This window comes from Coptis chinensis, chromosome 9, assembly GCF_015680905.1.
Source record: "Coptis chinensis isolate HL-2020 chromosome 9, ASM1568090v1, whole genome shotgun sequence".
Lineage (NCBI taxonomy): Eukaryota > Viridiplantae > Streptophyta > Magnoliopsida > Ranunculales > Ranunculaceae > Coptis > Coptis chinensis.
In genome coordinates, this window is record NC_141464.1 from 78,769,904 (window position 1) to 78,786,196 (window position 16,293).

Genomic DNA, 16,293 nt, shown 5'->3' on the forward strand with positions numbered 1-16,293 from the left:
TGTAACTTCTCTCTCACCAGATAGGAGCAGTAGCAGTAGTGTATCTACTGTTTTGCTTTGGCCCTTTTCTTTATTTTCTTTTGCTTCCATCATCAGTTCATCACAATGTATTATGTGGGATTACACTCTAATTAAAGTTGAATTATCAAAGTATGTTTTTTTTTATCTTAGGATTTGAATTGTCAAGTACATTGCAAAAGAGCAGTTAAAGATTAGCTTTATGTGCTAATGGTAAAGATGGAAAATCACCTCTCCCTTGGGAAGTTGAGGGTAATCTATATTCCAAACTAAAATTACCATATATCTTCATCATTCCTGTAAGGCCGTAATGGCCCTTCGCCCAAAAATACTGAATTCTTATAGAGACAGTTTGGTGATGAAGAGTAGTGTAGTCTTTTCCTTCCATAAGAAGTACAGCAGCCTAAATACAGTGGGGAATGACTTAAGAGTTAGGAGTAATTAGGCCCCCATGTTCTAAAGAAAGATGTAAATTATGAATAAAAGTGTACTATAAAAGTGTGAGGAACTGTTGCTGTAAATTCTTCCTTTGGAGAGCGTGGGTTACAGCTCTTCATTATGAGTGTCCTTCTTGCCAGTCAGGTGTTGGATGTACCTGCTTAGCAGTCCATGTCCCACTCTCAATTCTCACCCACCCTTAAATTTTGCGTTTTTTTTCCTTTCTACATTTTACCAAACCATGTCACTGACTCACTGTAAATATGGTTTTATTTGCAGCTGTGTAAGCTTAGGAGTTAGGAGTGTGATCAATCATCAATATCATCAACTTACATTCAGTTTTAACATTCTGTTTCTTTCATTGTTTCCTTTACCGGAATACTGTGTGTCACACTGTCACCTGCAAGGCTGCAAACTCTCATTATTATGATTTTTAAGCTAGATTGACCCTGTCCAAAATATAGCATGGAGACTGAGACTAATCAGACCCTACAGTATGCTTTCACTGTTTAACCCACAATAATAATGATAATAATAGAAACGAGATCATACAAGCTATTTAGGGGGCATGGAGTCAATAATAAATATAAGGCAGTGAGCCAGAGACATTGTGTTCAAATTTCAAAATGGATAAAGTTCAATGTCTTCTTTTATATACAAGGAAAGCTTGCTTTAATGCATGCTAACTTCCAATATGCAAGATTTGTCACTTTGATGTATACCCTTTTGTTTGGTTTTGAAAGAAAGATAGCTAAAAATACAGCATTCTACTAGGTTGTAACTTGTAACTTGTAAGCTCTTCACATTTGTTATTAATGATGTTGATGTATCGCTAATTTTTATCCTTTGGCAATGGAGTTCTCTTGTCAATGTTTGTGCCGTCAAATTTAGTTATTGGAGATGTGGCTAAACAAACATTAATCGGTTTTGATATTTTCTTTCCAAGAAGTTTTCTGATCACTAATAAGTGAGTAGACTATTTTAGAGGCCTTAAGCTAATTATATCTGTCATTTAGGAATCTGTTAATGGCAGTTAACTTTTTTCAGACAAGATACATACAACAAAAAACACTCCCGTCATCTTTGCTGCAAAACAGTTAAAAGGTTAAATGTGAGCAGTCTGCAACTCTGTAAGACTGAATTGCATAATTGGGCATTTTCTAGGTTTTTTAACAATCTTAAGATTGGAACAATGACAATATCACCCTTATCATTCTTCCAGTCTGCCACTTTATCTTTGCACTTTCCAAGCTAATGCATGTTTATGTAGGGGACCCTTGTTTAATCAGATCTAAATAAACTAGAGTATATATACAGCTTTGTCAGACATTTCTCTGCCTTTCTCTGCCTTGCCTTTCCCTAAAATATTTTCATTTAACATGCATGGTATATACTTACTATATAGTTCCCTTCGGCATACAAATATGTACATATACTTGCAGTCTTGTAGAATAATATTAATTGTATGTTTGCAAATAAAAAATCCATGTAATGTACGCGTACAGTAGACTTCAATGTACTTTTTATATTAGTTGGTTTATCAATTTAAGCTAAGCGTTAAACTTTTTGGAATTTTGGATCACTTTAAAGAGTAATTTCAACTTATATATGTATGCTTGGGGTACATGCATGTATCTTTTCGTACAATAGAAAGCTCAATTTAAAGATGTTGGACTACGTACAGCTTACAACCAAAATAAAGACTTTATTAAGTAATACCCAAGATACATACACAAGCTTTAATTTCTCTGCTAATAAGTTTTCTGCTAAATATAGTGAAACAAATTCAGATGAACAGAACCAAATGCACCAACTAATGAAAAATCCCCTGTTGCAGAAACTGCACAGATACTCATTTGTGGTTGACTGGTTGTCCAATGGCAGACTTGAAGACTGAAGCCTGAATCTATCCTTAACCAACTTTTTCAACAATATCCTCCGAAAGAATCATAGAGAAAGAAGAAATGATGAACATAAACAAACAAAGAACAAAAAAATCATACTAAGTACATCATCCAGACACTTAAAATACTAAACACATTGAGTAATATGCAGAATCCATGTGAAGGAGCTCGAGATTTCTTGAATGATTTTCCCATAGAAGGATTGTTGTTTTTTCCACAAACACCAACACCTATCTTCACACTCTCAAGTGCTTCAGCCCCATTTAAGCAGAGTCCTGGATTTCCACTTAGATCAAGATTTCTGCCTAATCTAGAACAGAAACCAGAATTGAAGGGAACAACACCATTTAACATGTTTCTGCTCAAGTTCAAGTGATATATGTGAGAAAGACTACTCAATCCAACTGGTATTTCACCTGTCAACCTGTTGTTTTGCAGAGATAATGTGCTGAGGTTTTGAAGTTGAGTGAAACTTTGAGGAATTATACCTGTGTAACCTGAATTTGCAAGCCTGAGTTCTTGAAGCTTCAACAATCTTCCAAGCTCGAATGGTAGAGGAATGAACATGGGATTGTCATCCATGAGAAAGTATTGTAAACTATGCAACTTTGCCAAACCTTTTGGAAAAGTTCCTTGCAATTTGTTGGTGCTTAGAGCAATGAAAACCAATAAATTGAGCTTTTCTACAGTTGGTGGTATACTTCCTGTGAGCATATTTGAGCTTAAATCAAGTTTTTGAAGAATGCCCAACTCTCCAATTGTTGCCGGTATCGCCCCCATGAAAGAATTATAGCTCAAATCTAGCCCAACAAGGTTTCTAAGCATCCCAACTTGGTTTGGAATAGTACCTGTGAGAAAGTTGTAGCTTAAGTCAAGGTGTATGAGGGATGTTAATGCGAAAAGTTGCACTGGAATTTGCTCATTCAGGTTGTTTTGTGACAATGTGAGAATCTGAAGAGAGTTTAATAAAGAGATTTGAGGTGGAATTGGTCCTATGAGAGCTTGGTTTGATCTTAGACTTAATTGTTGAAGTGAAGAAGCAGAGGCGACCCGAGGCGGTATTGAAAGACTAGTTTTAGTGTGAGTGAAACAGTGGTAGAAAAATGCAGATTGAAGGTAAGGAAGATTAAAGATTTCAGAAGGAAATGTAGCTGTGTTCTTGCAAGATGGATAAGGAGGTGAACCAAAATCAAGTCTGGAAACATGAAGATGGTTATCAACACCTTGTTTGCACTCTATACCTTGCCAACCTGGTTTACATGGGTTTGGATTAGTAAGTCTCCAGTTTCTATCAGAAGACATGGTTTCCATGATCTTGAATAAGGTTTCTAGTTCAAATGGCTCCATGTTATTGGCTTGAAAGGTGGTTTTGTTACTTGGTTGGAAGTTTTTGTTATTTGGTTGGAAGGTTTTATATGGGCGGTGGTTCTTTCCTTGGTCATTGATAGGAAGAGAAAGAATAGAAGGCAAAGAGAGAAGTAGAAGAAAGAATTTAAGAGCGTGTGAGAAGGAACAAGAAGAGCACATTGTGAAAGAGTTCTGAAAGTGAATTCTGAATTGTAATAGTAGTATGTTTGGTTGGTTTTTCATTACATAAACATTAGAGCAGTAACATTGTTCATGACACATGAGTGAGGTGGATTAAGATGGTTAGAGATCTATAGAGGAGTTGTGGGAGATTTGATTGAAATGATGGTGGGGTCATGATATTGAGTGAGAATTTGAAGCCTATGTAGAGTCAGACAGATTGAAAGCACAAGTGAGAGGTAAGTGAGGGAGGGTTAGAAATAACAGGGCATTTCTTAAGGATAACATCAGAACAAGAAACAATTGAGCTCAACAGTTCATATTCTTTAGATTCGTCTCCAGGTTTTACATCATCTCCCTTCTCTGTACAGGATAACATACTTTGTGCCATGCTATGAGCATATGTTATACTCCAATGATATGAGTACGTATGACATGCTTTTCTAGTCCTACGGTCCTACTTCAACTTCTAAATATACTTCTTTGTCTTCGACGCATATCAACAGCACCTTATGCTATACTGCTATGATACAAACCTAAATACAGGCATATGGCAGTTTCTTTGAGGCATTCTTGTCATCTGGAGACCAAACCAATTTCGAAATTAAACTGGACAAATTGATATAAACATGACAACATGTACAATGTTAGAAATGCTGCTAATACCTAATACCCTAACTCAACATCAGCAATTGACTATAAAACTAGACATAATAAGAACAGACAGCTTCAGTTCTGATTCCCATATATCCATAAACCAGCTTGAATGAGAGCAAAATCGTCGGGTTCAGGTAAAGTGTGCTACATGTCTTACAAGATCACATGTAATCTTACCCTATATTACTAGGGGGTAGAGGTGACACTGAAATATATGGAACTGGGGATTTGCAGGCTTACAGCCAAAATTAAAACATAAACAAGGTTTAAATTCTGAGTTGTAGCCTTTTTGGGAAATAAAACACTTGATGTGAAATTAACAACATCACCGAATTCCCAAGAAAATTATTTCTTTATCTTTTGTTGTTTTATTTTCATGCGAATGTTGAATTGTTGATGTCCATTCACTGATCTAAATTCTAAAGTAATACCCAACAATGCCATCAATGAGCATGGTGCATTGGCAAGACCGTGGGAGGTTGTTTCAACTTTTCAGATGTCTTGACTTTGAGCTCATTCAAAAGAGAGTGTATAGCCCAGTTTGCTAAATTATGATTTTTTTCAAAAAAATGTAAAAAGTTTTCGAATTGACTGGTTCTGAATTTCTAAACGAATAAATAGTAAAAATAATAAAAGTTTTCTAATTCTCAATGTTTACTAATTTTTTCTGATTTTTTTTTTATGATGGGTAGTTTTCAATTAATTTATTTTAATATTTTATTTTATGAGCATGTTTTCAGTACGCAGGTCGTATGATGCGCAGGTAATATTGGGCCTTTGGATTAGTACTTTGCCATTAAATACACACGCACCCCTTGGTATGAGTGGCCGAGCGCACCATAGATTTAGCCTTATTTTATAAGTTACAAATATTTATAGGATATAACAAGACTTTACATATATATTTGCAAATTTTGAATTTTACATATACTCAAAGTAACTCTGACCATGATGCACAATCACATACTACATACTATTTTATATTTTAATTATTTATAATTTTTTTATTTTTAAACGAATTTGTCCGAATTATTAAGGATGAATCCCGAATTTAGCCACTGAAAATTTGAAAAGATGCTGAATGGATATATCGACAATTTGTCATTTTGACACAACACATATGATGTGTACTGTAAGATTACAACAGTTTCTTTTACTGAATTACCACCCGACAATTGTAACAGGGAACCGATGCAATACCATCATCTGAAATTATTTAGAAGACTTCGCTGTTACTCTGATGGTTTTTCAGGTGATGGGCCCTGCTTTGTTTTCCTGTCCAAACTCGAAAGTAACTAAAGGTGTATAGTCATGAGGGTTGAAGGGCTCGATGGGATTCGATTCCACGGAAATAGATTTGAGTATTTGAGAATTGAGATACATGCCTGAAAAAGAGAGTCCAGGAGCTCACCCTTTAGAGATGTACCTAGCTGCTCGCTCAAACTCTAAAACACCACTTGTTTTTTTAATAGTATGGTTTGTGTTAATCGTAAACTCTATTTTTTGGGAAAAACTACTCAACTTGGCTGACGCAGGAAGAGTTTTTACCCTTTTCTTTTTATTGTTCCTCTTTCAAAAATTAAATGTATCAAATGCAATGAGAATTTCCCATCGAAAAGGAATAGAATGGCATGTGACATTTAAAGAATGATACATACCATATGATGTGATTATACAATGACATTTTTCAGAATTCATATGCTAAAAATTCCATCTTTTTCAGATCTAATCAACTATGGTAAAAGGAAAGCACCGGACGTCAGGTGAAAAGGAAAACAGTGCTTTTCCATTTTGCGACATCCACACTCATGCCGCTCCAAACTTGGGAGAGGAGTTGTTTGGTAAACTAATCTCTTAAGCAAGAAGGTGTTGTGCAACAACTGTGCACTTTTGTAGCGTCTTCTTGGCTGCTTTCATATCTTTGAAGATGAACTGGCGCTCTTCCCTTTAATCTTTATTTTTAGGGTTAATGAGTATTACCCTCCACTAGATGAGCCAATTAGGATCCCCCTATATATGGGAAATTAGGGTCTCCCCAAATACACACAAAAAAAACATGGTCAACTCACGTTGACTTTTTTTTTGTGTGTACTTGAAGAGACCCTAATTTCCCCATCTAGTGAGGGGGGTATCCTAATTGGCTCATCTAGTGGAGGGGGTAATACTAGTTAACCCTTATTTTTATCATTCATGTTGATTGTAAGCTTTAGGTGAGGAGGAAACCACATGTTCATGCTCACTCTATTGATGCCAATTTTGGGTAACAGTCTGCTGAATCAAAACTGCTAAAATGCTCCCAAGCGAGATATTAATTACATTGACTGCATCATTGTTTAGCTGCAAAGAAAATCAGGAACATCTTAGTAGATTTTTTCTAAAAAGAAAGTCACCAAGGACTTAAGAATAGATCCAAAAGAACCATGCCCAAAAAGATGACTACATGCATACTACGAGCTTGAAAATTAAGAATGAAACACCAAAACCGTTTACAGACATGTAGTTCCTTACCCATTTAAATCCTTCCTTATCTTGGAGTATAGCACCGATCATGCTCTCCCCAAGATTTGCAATCTGGGAAGCCACCACACAAATAGCAGCTTCAACAGCATTTACCTGCATATACATGAGGGAATATGATCATTATAGCTGAATAACCTGGTCACTGCAATGGTTGATATACTTCACTTTATGAGATGTCCAAGGAAATAGAGCGTACAAAGTTGCGCTTACTGATCAAAAGATCTTTTCTTTTTAATCTTAAAGACGATAAAGAGAGAAAATCTACTAATTCTCCCCTGTTAGAAACCAAGTTCTTTGTTTTCTCTTTTCTCACCACATATCTTTGAAAAGCTCCATAACATTCGGGTCATCAGACTGTTGACATAGAATTGGAGTCATTGGTAAAAAAACTTCCTTAAGAAAGCAATGATCTAAACCATTTTCAAATGCTGCCATGTGGTATTTGACTACTCGCAGAGGAAATGAACAACAAGATATCTCAATGACATGCAGGTGCAGTGTTGATCCTCAATAAAATTAGGGAAAACAGAATTTGCTTAGAGGAGCATGCAGCCAAGCACTGAATTGAGGGGTTAGGTGTGAGATATTCCTTTACAAATGGAAAAGGTTGCTTCATAAGAAAGTACAAAGGAGAGGATGTGTCTGATATCTCCCAGGTCCACTGCTGGTAGAGCTATGCTGTTTGGTTTAATAAGAATATCAAAACCGTTCTCTTGTAAATAAGATTCCAAAAGGTGCATCTTATAACTTGATTATTATTGAAAACCAAATTAAAATACTGATACAAGTTATCCTAATTAATCATTTCAATTAACAATGCTTCGTTATGAGCTTAAGTTCATAAGGTGACTTGTGAAATGATCTTACTAGAGCATAACCAGTTATTACTTGCAAGTTGCAACAATCAAATGTGACAGAGCAAGACAATCTTGAGCTACCCTAAAAGCATAAAGATCTCTACTCATGAGAAAGGGTAGTGAAATTTACCTCACCCACTAGGCAACCAACATAGGCAAGCAGAATTGAAGCTAAAAGCCCCGCAATAGTTCCCTCAACGCTAACAGCCCCTTCAGTTCCCCTAGGGACTACCTTAAACGTGGTAACAAGATATCTGGTTAAGAAGCACCAATCCAAAACATTAGATGTTTCAAAAACAAATCTGATCGTGATACATGAATTATGAAGGCATGTGTAGAGAGGAAAATATTGGTGCAGCTGAATTAGCCTCAAAATATGACCAAAAACAATTATACATCATTCCATACAAAGCAATATGCCTATGGTCATTTATAAAATCCTAGCGTAAATGCTGCGTAATAACATATTAGATGCCTTCTTATTACTAATCAAAACACAAACTAACAAATGTGATAAAATTGCATGGAGCTAAGCCATAGGAAGAAATCATCACAATTATCTCAAGATTGTCTAACAGCCAAAACTGCTCACACGTGAACTAATCAACATGATCTTACAAACTCTAAGTAACATGATTCATTCCAAAAAAAAAAAAATGTTATCATCAATGCAAAAACTGTCAAAATTAAAGCTGAGAGAAGACTGACTTACGTAGTTTTCCCATACGCTTTTCCAATCTCACTAGAAACTGTATCACTCAACTTAGTACAAAAACTAGCCACAAAACCAAGTTGCCAAAGACTTGAAAATGCTGCTCCCCCTACACCATATATCGATAAAAACGCGCAAACACACCCAGCAGCACTAGAACCAATCACACTACCAGGACCCCTTCTCCCTTTCCTCTTCTCAGCCACACCTAATGCCTCCTTTTGGGCCATTTTCACCTTCGTCGCCGCCGTTCCCTACATTACACAATCCACATTGTCTCAAATAACCAAAATTTCAACTAATAAATCAACACAAAGGTTAAAACTTTTTCATCTATGATACATATATTGCAAAATAAAGCAAAACCAAAGTTAAAATTTCACTTACAAGTACGAAATATGTAGCGACAAGTAAGAAAGCAGTAGGACCAAAAGCACGCCAAGTTAAAGTGCCAAGTAAGAAAGCAGTAGCAATGCCAGATAAAGATAAGCCAGTGACTAAAATAGGAGAACCAAATGTAAATATCAATACATTACTGAAAATTGAGGATGGCCAAGTTGGTGGTGAAGTTTGAATGAGATCAAATACAGTTGAAATAACAGTAGTTTGAAAAGATGAGTCAGGGAGTGAGTGTGCTTTGAAAGAAAGCATTTTTGGGATGGGTGGAGTTTAATGAGTTTGGGTTTTGAAGGAATGAGGGAATGGAATGATGGGTTTTGAGGATGTAGATGGAATGGTGGTGGGGAATGAAAGGTTTTAATAACTGAAAAAAACGCCATTGATGTGTTAAAAAAGTGTTTCAGTTTGAGAAGAAAAAGGAGAGTCAACGGTCTTTGTTTGATTTTGACTATTTTGTGGTCAATGAAATGGGTTGGGCTTACTTAAGTCCAGTCCATTATTAGATATGAATCTACTTGTTTTTTTATCGTTAGATATGAATCTACTACTTTGATTGGCTGTTGAGGGCATCTCCAATGGGGGGTGTAAAATTATACCTCCACATAGGCGTTATCTAGGTGCCATTAAGATTTTACTACTTCAATTATAAATTATTGTAGAGTCCATAAATATCCACTCTCTATTGTTTCCAATGGAAAAGTGTAAAAAAATTCAATTTTAAATTCGCTTTTTTTAAATTAAAGTGAAGTGCCGAGTTAAAAAATTTTAAATTGTGACTTTAGAAATAGATAGGAACATACACTTGAAGTGGCGTCCCAAATTTTTACTGGAAAAGGAAAGGAAAGGTTTATTAGATAAATAGGGAACTTCTCCACCCTCTCTATTAACTAATACTCTATTACATACTATCAACTAAGACTCTATTATCTACGCTATAACACCCCCATTGGAAAGAGTTTTTGACATTTAGAGTGTAAAATTATTTCACTCTATTCCATTCCACACCCTCCATTGGAGATTCCCCATGAGGTTTTATTTTTTATGCTACTACCTACTAATTGGTTTTAATAAGTTGGATGATTTAGTGTTTAAGAAGATTACGCCAATAAGGGGAGACCTAATCAAAACAATTACTTGTTATATAGTCAATGTGAAATGGTAAGAGTTGGTGATGCTAGATTGCTAGCAAATAAATAAACAAACCGTACAATGCATCATGTCTGAACTCCAAAGAACATTTCGCTTCGGGGAGATGCATATTGCACGTACGTTTTTATTTTTTTCAAACAGGTGATCCAAAAATTTACAATTGTGAAATGCTAAAACAATTAGTATATCTGTTGTGTCAGTTTGACAAGTACTATATCTATTGTGTCGGTTTGACAAAAATTTATTGTGTCATCACTATTTGTATCACTTTGTAAATCTGAAAAACCCAACACATTAGACTTGTTACAAGCCTTTTTTTTTTTTTAGTGACACTCATGCGTTCGATCGGTATTTCTTTGTAGGCGAGGCAAATTATGTTGAAGGCGATCAAAGACACGGTATTCATCTAGGTGCGCCGAACAATTCAAATATACATACACACTGATAAATATTTGAGATGCTCCAACTATTTGAGACCATGTCACTGGTCAGTTACTTTTTCTTGGGTTTTTGTTAGGACTTAAGGCACTGGTCCAGTATATGTTCCGATCAATTCCCCAACCATTTTGACTTACAAGTGGCAGCTAGCTTCATCCACCTCACAACAATACATGAGCAATTAATTGCAAATTCTTCCACGTTACAAATTTCACACAAGTGTGACACCTTCCTTTGTTCTCTAATATTCTTTCCAACCACTATATATTCCACTTCTCACACATAGTAATTAGCAACAATCGCAGCTCCAATTTTCTTTCATTTCTGTGTATGATGGCTTCAAGTGATAAACGTCCCGCTCCCGGTGGAGTTGCTCCAACTAGTGAACAACCACCAGGCCAGGCCATGAGTATGAGTCAACACGTGATTGATAAGGGGGGCCAGATGCTTCAATCTTTAAAGCCAATTAAGCAGATGCAGCAACATGTGTGCACCTTTGCCTTGTACAGCCATGATATGAGTCGGCAGATTGAGACTCACAATTATGTGACTCGGATTAATCAAGACTTCCTTCAGTGTGCTGTTTATGATTCTGATGGTCCCAATGCTCATCTCATAGGTAATTTAGTATCTTAGTATTGGCCTCTTCAAGTATTTTGACGCTTTACAGATCCCAGAAATGTGTACACTAGTAATTTGGTGTGTCCAGAGATTTTCAAAAGAAAATAAGAATGTATTAGTATTTAAACAGAGTTTAAAATTTCCTGCCGTTCAAAATTTTAGCCAATTCGACATTTTCAACCAGGTGCTTCATATCATGCATGTCACTTGGTGATCTAGGATAACCTTGCATCAAGTGTTACGGTAATTTGAGCTGTATGTGTATGTTCCAGGGGTGGAGTATATTTTATCGGATAGAATCTTTGAGGATCTACCAGTTGATGAACAGAAGCTGTGGCACTCTCATGCTTATGAGGTTGGCTTTTTTTTCCCTTCCAAATTTCTTAATTAGTTATATCACAATGATTAATGTGCGATGACTATTATTCTGGCATCTGAATGGTCCAGATCAAAGCTGGTCTTTGGGTTAACCCTGGGGTTCCAGAGATGGTGCAAAAGACTGAACTTAACAACCTGACCAGAACCTACGGCAAGTTTTGGTGCACATGGCAAACAGATAGAGGTACGCGATACCATTTTCCTGAAGCTATATAATATGTGTCATACAAGATTGCAAGAATGTACGTGTCTTGTTTATCTAAAAATATTCACCATTTGTTGTTGTGGGATTATGAAGGTGACCCACTTCCTCTGGGTGCTCCGGCATTGATGGTGTCACCTCAAGGGGTGAATTTAGGAATGGTGAAGCCTGATCTAGTCAAGAAACGCGATGATAAGTATGGCATAGACAGTGGTCGCCTGAAGGTATCAAGGATGGAGATTCCGGAGCCAGAATGGATAAACCCGCGTGCGGACTACTGGAAACAGACTGGAAAAGGTTTTGCTATCGACATAGAGCCAACAACCATGAAACGCATGGCACCCTTTCCATGAACGAATTTGTGTAGTTCACTAGTTTGCAACGTAGTATTAAGTTGATATGTTTCCACTCTAAGTTTTAGTGGGTGTGCAAAGTATGTATATGGTTGCCTTAATACAGTTTGGGGGATCTAATTCTAGTATCTTCATGTTTATAAGAGATCTAATAATAATAATAGTGTGCAGCCAACATGCAGTTTATGTTACTTGATGGTTGATGCTTGTTTGATTTATTTGAACATAAATTAAACCACTTTGGATTATTTGGCGCAGTGATCAATATATATCCTATGCGTTTATTAGATCTGCTCTGAGACTGTTACATGTTTCACTGTTTTCGTAATCGTAATTGAAGTAGAACTGCGGTCCAAAACAGAATTAGGAAATAGTAATACACTCAAATTAGAATTCCGAACTGTAAACTAGACTTCATGTTTATAAATAGAAATAGAGAACCTCGATCAATACCATGTTTTCATTAATTACTTTCGTGCTTTAATTTCAGTATTAAATATGAGACCTGAAGTACTTGTTAATTCGTTGAGACATCTTGCGAAAAAGGAAATGGAAAGTTATTTGGAGCGTAAAGAGGAAGAAGATAATAATGAATTAATGCCACCTGCACTACAGGATGATATACTCTCACAACTAGAGAAAGGTGGTGGAATACTGCCACCTGATCATGAAGTGGAGAAGAAGATTGATAATGGTAAAAGAAAGCTGAAAGAAATTGAAGAATACGATGACGACTATCAAGAAAATGTGGAACCCAATTACTTCAACAAGAAGAAACAGAAGAAGCCAGGCAAAGGAAGAAAGACAACGACGAATAAATCGAAGGAGAGGGTAAGTAAGAAGGAAAGAGCGCCGGAGCCAGAGAAGCCAGAAGGTATGAGGTACTTTATTGCTCAGATGCAAGGAAAAGATATTGAGTGGGTAAACACAAAAGATATAACTCTGAGTGATACACTAAAGCAACAAAACCGTCTATACATGCCAAATGAAGTTGTTGAAATTTTGAGAGAAGAGGAAAAGGAAAAAGATGAACCATTTGAAGTGCATGTTTTGGATCCTAGGGGTAACGTATGGAAGCAGAATTTTAGATACTGGAAGGAAATTCGTAGGTATGTCCTGAACAAAAAATGGCATGATTTTGTTAAAGAAAACAAACTCGAATTGGTGAATGGTGATAAAACGATAGAGATTTGGTCATTTAGAAATCATTATGAGAATCTTTGTTTTGCAATTAATATTCGTTTAAGAGAGAAACATGCTAGTGCTGAGGAGAAGGGGGTTGGCCAGACTGGCAATAGTTATGGAGGTAATGGTGGTGGTGCCTTTACCAATGGGGCTAGCACGAGTGCTCGTGGTGGCTCTAAAGGTGATGGGGGTGGTAACATGAGTAGTTCTGGCACTTCTGATGATAATTAATGGTGGTGGTGTAGACACTGATGGAGCTGGCACGAATAGTTTTGGCGCTTGTGGTGATAGTGGTGGTGGTGGTGGTGGTGGTGTCACTAATGAAGTTAGCACGAGCAGTTTTGGCCCTTGTGATGGTAATAGTAGTGGTGTTTGCCTGGAGCTAGCATGAGTATGTAGTTATGGTTCTGGAGGTAACTAGACAGAAAAATGTGGCTACCGACCCTGCCTAATATTATTGTGTCACATTTGTGTTTGATTTTTTTTTAATTTTATTTAATTTTATCTTTTTTTGAGTTATTTTTTTTTAATGTGAAAATTTTATTGATAATGATAATGAATTTCACAAATAATTATGACAAACGTGCAACAAGCTGCGCAAAGTCCTTTCTGAATAGCAAATCCTATCTTCCTAAAGACAAACTTGTTAGAACCAGCTCTCATTACATTGCAGTTCATAACTTTATGCAATTTCTTAAAGAGCTCAATAGACTGTTGTACCAAAAAACCAAAAGTGTCAAAACTGAACGGAATGAAACAATGCTGGTTAGCTCTACAAGCTTCCTCGTGTTTCTCAATTTTTCCTGCCGCTGCTCTATTAGTTTCTCCCCCCTCGAAGACTCCATTCCCAAGCCCTACCAACGAAGATGCTCTAGTTATATCAACACATGCATGTCTCCCCTCAAACCAATTGTAGATCAATACATCCGTAGGCCGAAGTGTCGATCTTCTCTCATTCGGATTAGTGAGAAAATTCATGGGAGCCTCCTTCTTCACTTGTACTTCAGCCCTCCAAAATGCATCACATAAAATATCTCTTACATGATCATGTCGGTATTTGAAACCTGGAAAATGTATACAATGTGTTGTATGGTCCCCAAAAGCATCTAGTCTACTTTTTTTGCAAACAGGGCATAGACCACCATCAGAATACAAAGAGAATAGAACGATACTCCACCGACGACATACGCTGTCCAAGTCCCTCCATCGGAATAGCAAGTAGAAAATCATTTACATGTTCTGACTGCAAGCATCCAATAACTATTTTCTGATGAGCAGATAACACAAACTCCCTCTTAAGACCAGCAACAATCTTACCATAAAACGCTTCCGCCAAAAAAATTTGTTGTTTGGAGGGGACGGTAGCATTCACAGCCATAGAACTGAGGTCAAAATCGGGTAAACAAAACTCAATGCACTGCTAGCAACATCAATAATCTCATCTAAAAGCACTGGGCCACAACTCCTAAGAATGTGGTTCTGAAGCTCAGAAGTCTAACAACGGAAGGCCACAAAAGAAAAAATATAGACATCAGTGGCACAATAAATGCCTAACCCACCAAGACGTAATGGGGTGTCGATAAACGCCACTACATACAAATCACCGAAGTCAGGACCATCAGAAACCACAATACCCTGGAGAACACTGCGGAGATGCCAATTAAATGTCTTAGTTGCCTCTCTAAAAAAGGATGGTGGACAAATACGAATCGCAAAGACCAACTTAAATAGCCCAGCACAAGCAGGTAAGATCGAGAGCTAACTCACACTGTGAATCTTCCAATATAGTTAAACTGTCCATCAAAGTCACAACCTTTTCAACACGCTTGCGAGCAAAGCCCATGACAAAGAATGAATCAGTGCTGACCGCACCTCCAAGTAACCTGACTCCCTGTTGAGGACGGGACAAATATGAAGGAAAGATACCAGGAGTGGAGCGACATGGATCCAGTGACGGCCAAAATATCTAAGTTTTAGCCACATTAAGAACCAGCCTGTAAGAAGATCATTCTTCCTAAATCATATCCAAAGCGGTCGCCACCTGTTCTGTATCTCTGATCAGAGTCCCATCATCTAGATACCAAGCCTGTAGCAATAACTGACAACTGAACTGGATTCACAAAATCAGAGGATGCAACACTAGTGCAAATAAAAGGGGACCCAAAGGGCCGCCTGCTGGACCACAGTAGTAGACCATATATATGTAGTCATCCCCCAAATATAGCCTCGCAGGTTGACAATACAAGTACTCGACCCAAGGGGCAGTAGCTGGGCAACGGATACGAACCTCTCTTAACATGGTAGTCTGATCAACCATGTTAAAATCATTCTGAAAATCTACAAGCAGCATCGAAAGAGAGGCACTGTCGCTGTTAGCATACACTATGCAGTTGACAGCGTGCAAAATCACTTCTGCTCCACCAAAAATACCAACCCCATACTGAAAATCATGTAAGTATCCTACCACATCTTTGGAAACTCCTTTAATTTATTGCAATCTTGGAGACCAGACGATGTCAAACTATTCCCACAACTATAGGACGAATACTATTATCCGGCTTGAGAAGTGGAGTAAGCGGAGCACTCGCAATGAATTCCGCTAACGGCTGTGGACATCGTCCCTGTAACCAAAGATTCACCACAGGGGGTCAATGCATCTAGCAAATCATACGATATAGCTACTGTAGCACCACTTATGGCATCCAACAAATGCTGAGCTTGAAGACCATTGCGACTACAAGAAGTACCTTTCAAAAATGACCTAACACAAGAAGTACCTTTTTTTTTCTTTTTTCTTTTGAGCAAAAGGGAATTAGCCCCTAAAAAGGGGGCCGACTCCCTAAGATTACAAAATTATAGACTCGATGATAACTCAATTAAAGACTGTGCTGAAATAGGGTCCAGACAAAAGTACGGAGGGGCCCGTCTACCTCTA

General features: G+C 37.3%; 3 protein-coding genes across 3 annotated transcripts; 1 reads left to right on the top strand and 2 right to left on the bottom strand.

The window, feature by feature from the left end:
- Positions 1-2,141: 2,141 nt before the first annotated feature.
- LOC147478370 (uncharacterized) lies at positions 2,142-4,100 on the bottom strand. Its single transcript, XM_086582704.1, has one exon. The coding sequence runs from the start codon at positions 3,987-3,989 to the stop codon at positions 2,454-2,456; it is 1,536 nt and encodes a 511-aa protein (XP_086438830.1). The 5' UTR covers positions 3,990-4,100; the 3' UTR covers positions 2,142-2,453.
- A 2,048-nt stretch (positions 4,101-6,148) lies between these two features.
- On the bottom strand, positions 6,149-9,546 carry LOC147478371 (protein VTE6, chloroplastic-like). The gene is made up of 5 exons (XM_086582705.1): positions 9,021-9,546; positions 8,634-8,887; positions 8,052-8,175; positions 7,053-7,157; positions 6,149-6,881 (listed from the first exon to the last, which is right to left on the bottom strand). The coding sequence occupies exons 1-5, from the start codon at positions 9,282-9,284 to the stop codon at positions 6,786-6,788; spliced, it is 843 nt and encodes a 280-aa protein (XP_086438831.1). The 5' UTR covers positions 9,285-9,546; the 3' UTR covers positions 6,149-6,785.
- Positions 9,547-10,782: 1,236 nt separating this feature from the next.
- LOC147478372 (oil body-associated protein 2B-like) lies at positions 10,783-12,364 on the top strand. The gene is made up of 4 exons (XM_086582706.1): positions 10,783-11,238; positions 11,513-11,595; positions 11,688-11,802; positions 11,917-12,364. The coding sequence occupies exons 1-4, from the start codon at positions 10,950-10,952 to the stop codon at positions 12,171-12,173; spliced, it is 744 nt and encodes a 247-aa protein (XP_086438832.1). The 5' UTR covers positions 10,783-10,949; the 3' UTR covers positions 12,174-12,364.
- Positions 12,365-16,293: the final 3,929 nt, after the last annotated feature.

Bases quoted from the DNA above. Each gene is read 5' to 3' on its own strand.
- LOC147478371 (XM_086582705.1), bottom strand. From the start codon at position 9,284: ATGCTTTCTTTCAAAGCACACTCACTCCCTGACTCATCTTTTCAAACT. The intron at 8,888-9,020 runs GTAAGTGAAATT...TGTGTAATGTAG, and splicing joins TCGCTACATATTTCGTACTT to GGAACGGCGGCGACGAAGGT. The intron at 6,882-7,052 runs GTAAGGAACTAC...TTTTCTTTGCAG, and splicing joins ATAAGGAAGGATTTAAATGG to CTAAACAATGATGCAGTCAA.
- LOC147478370 (XM_086582704.1), bottom strand. From the start codon at position 3,989: ATGTGTCATGAACAATGTTACTGCTCTAATGTTTATGTAATGAAAAAC.
- LOC147478372 (XM_086582706.1), top strand. From the start codon at position 10,950: ATGATGGCTTCAAGTGATAAACGTCCCGCTCCCGGTGGAGTTGCTCCA. The intron at 11,239-11,512 runs GTAATTTAGTAT...TGTATGTTCCAG, and splicing joins TCCCAATGCTCATCTCATAG to GGGTGGAGTATATTTTATCG. The intron at 11,596-11,687 runs GTTGGCTTTTTT...TGAATGGTCCAG, and splicing joins GGCACTCTCATGCTTATGAG to ATCAAAGCTGGTCTTTGGGT.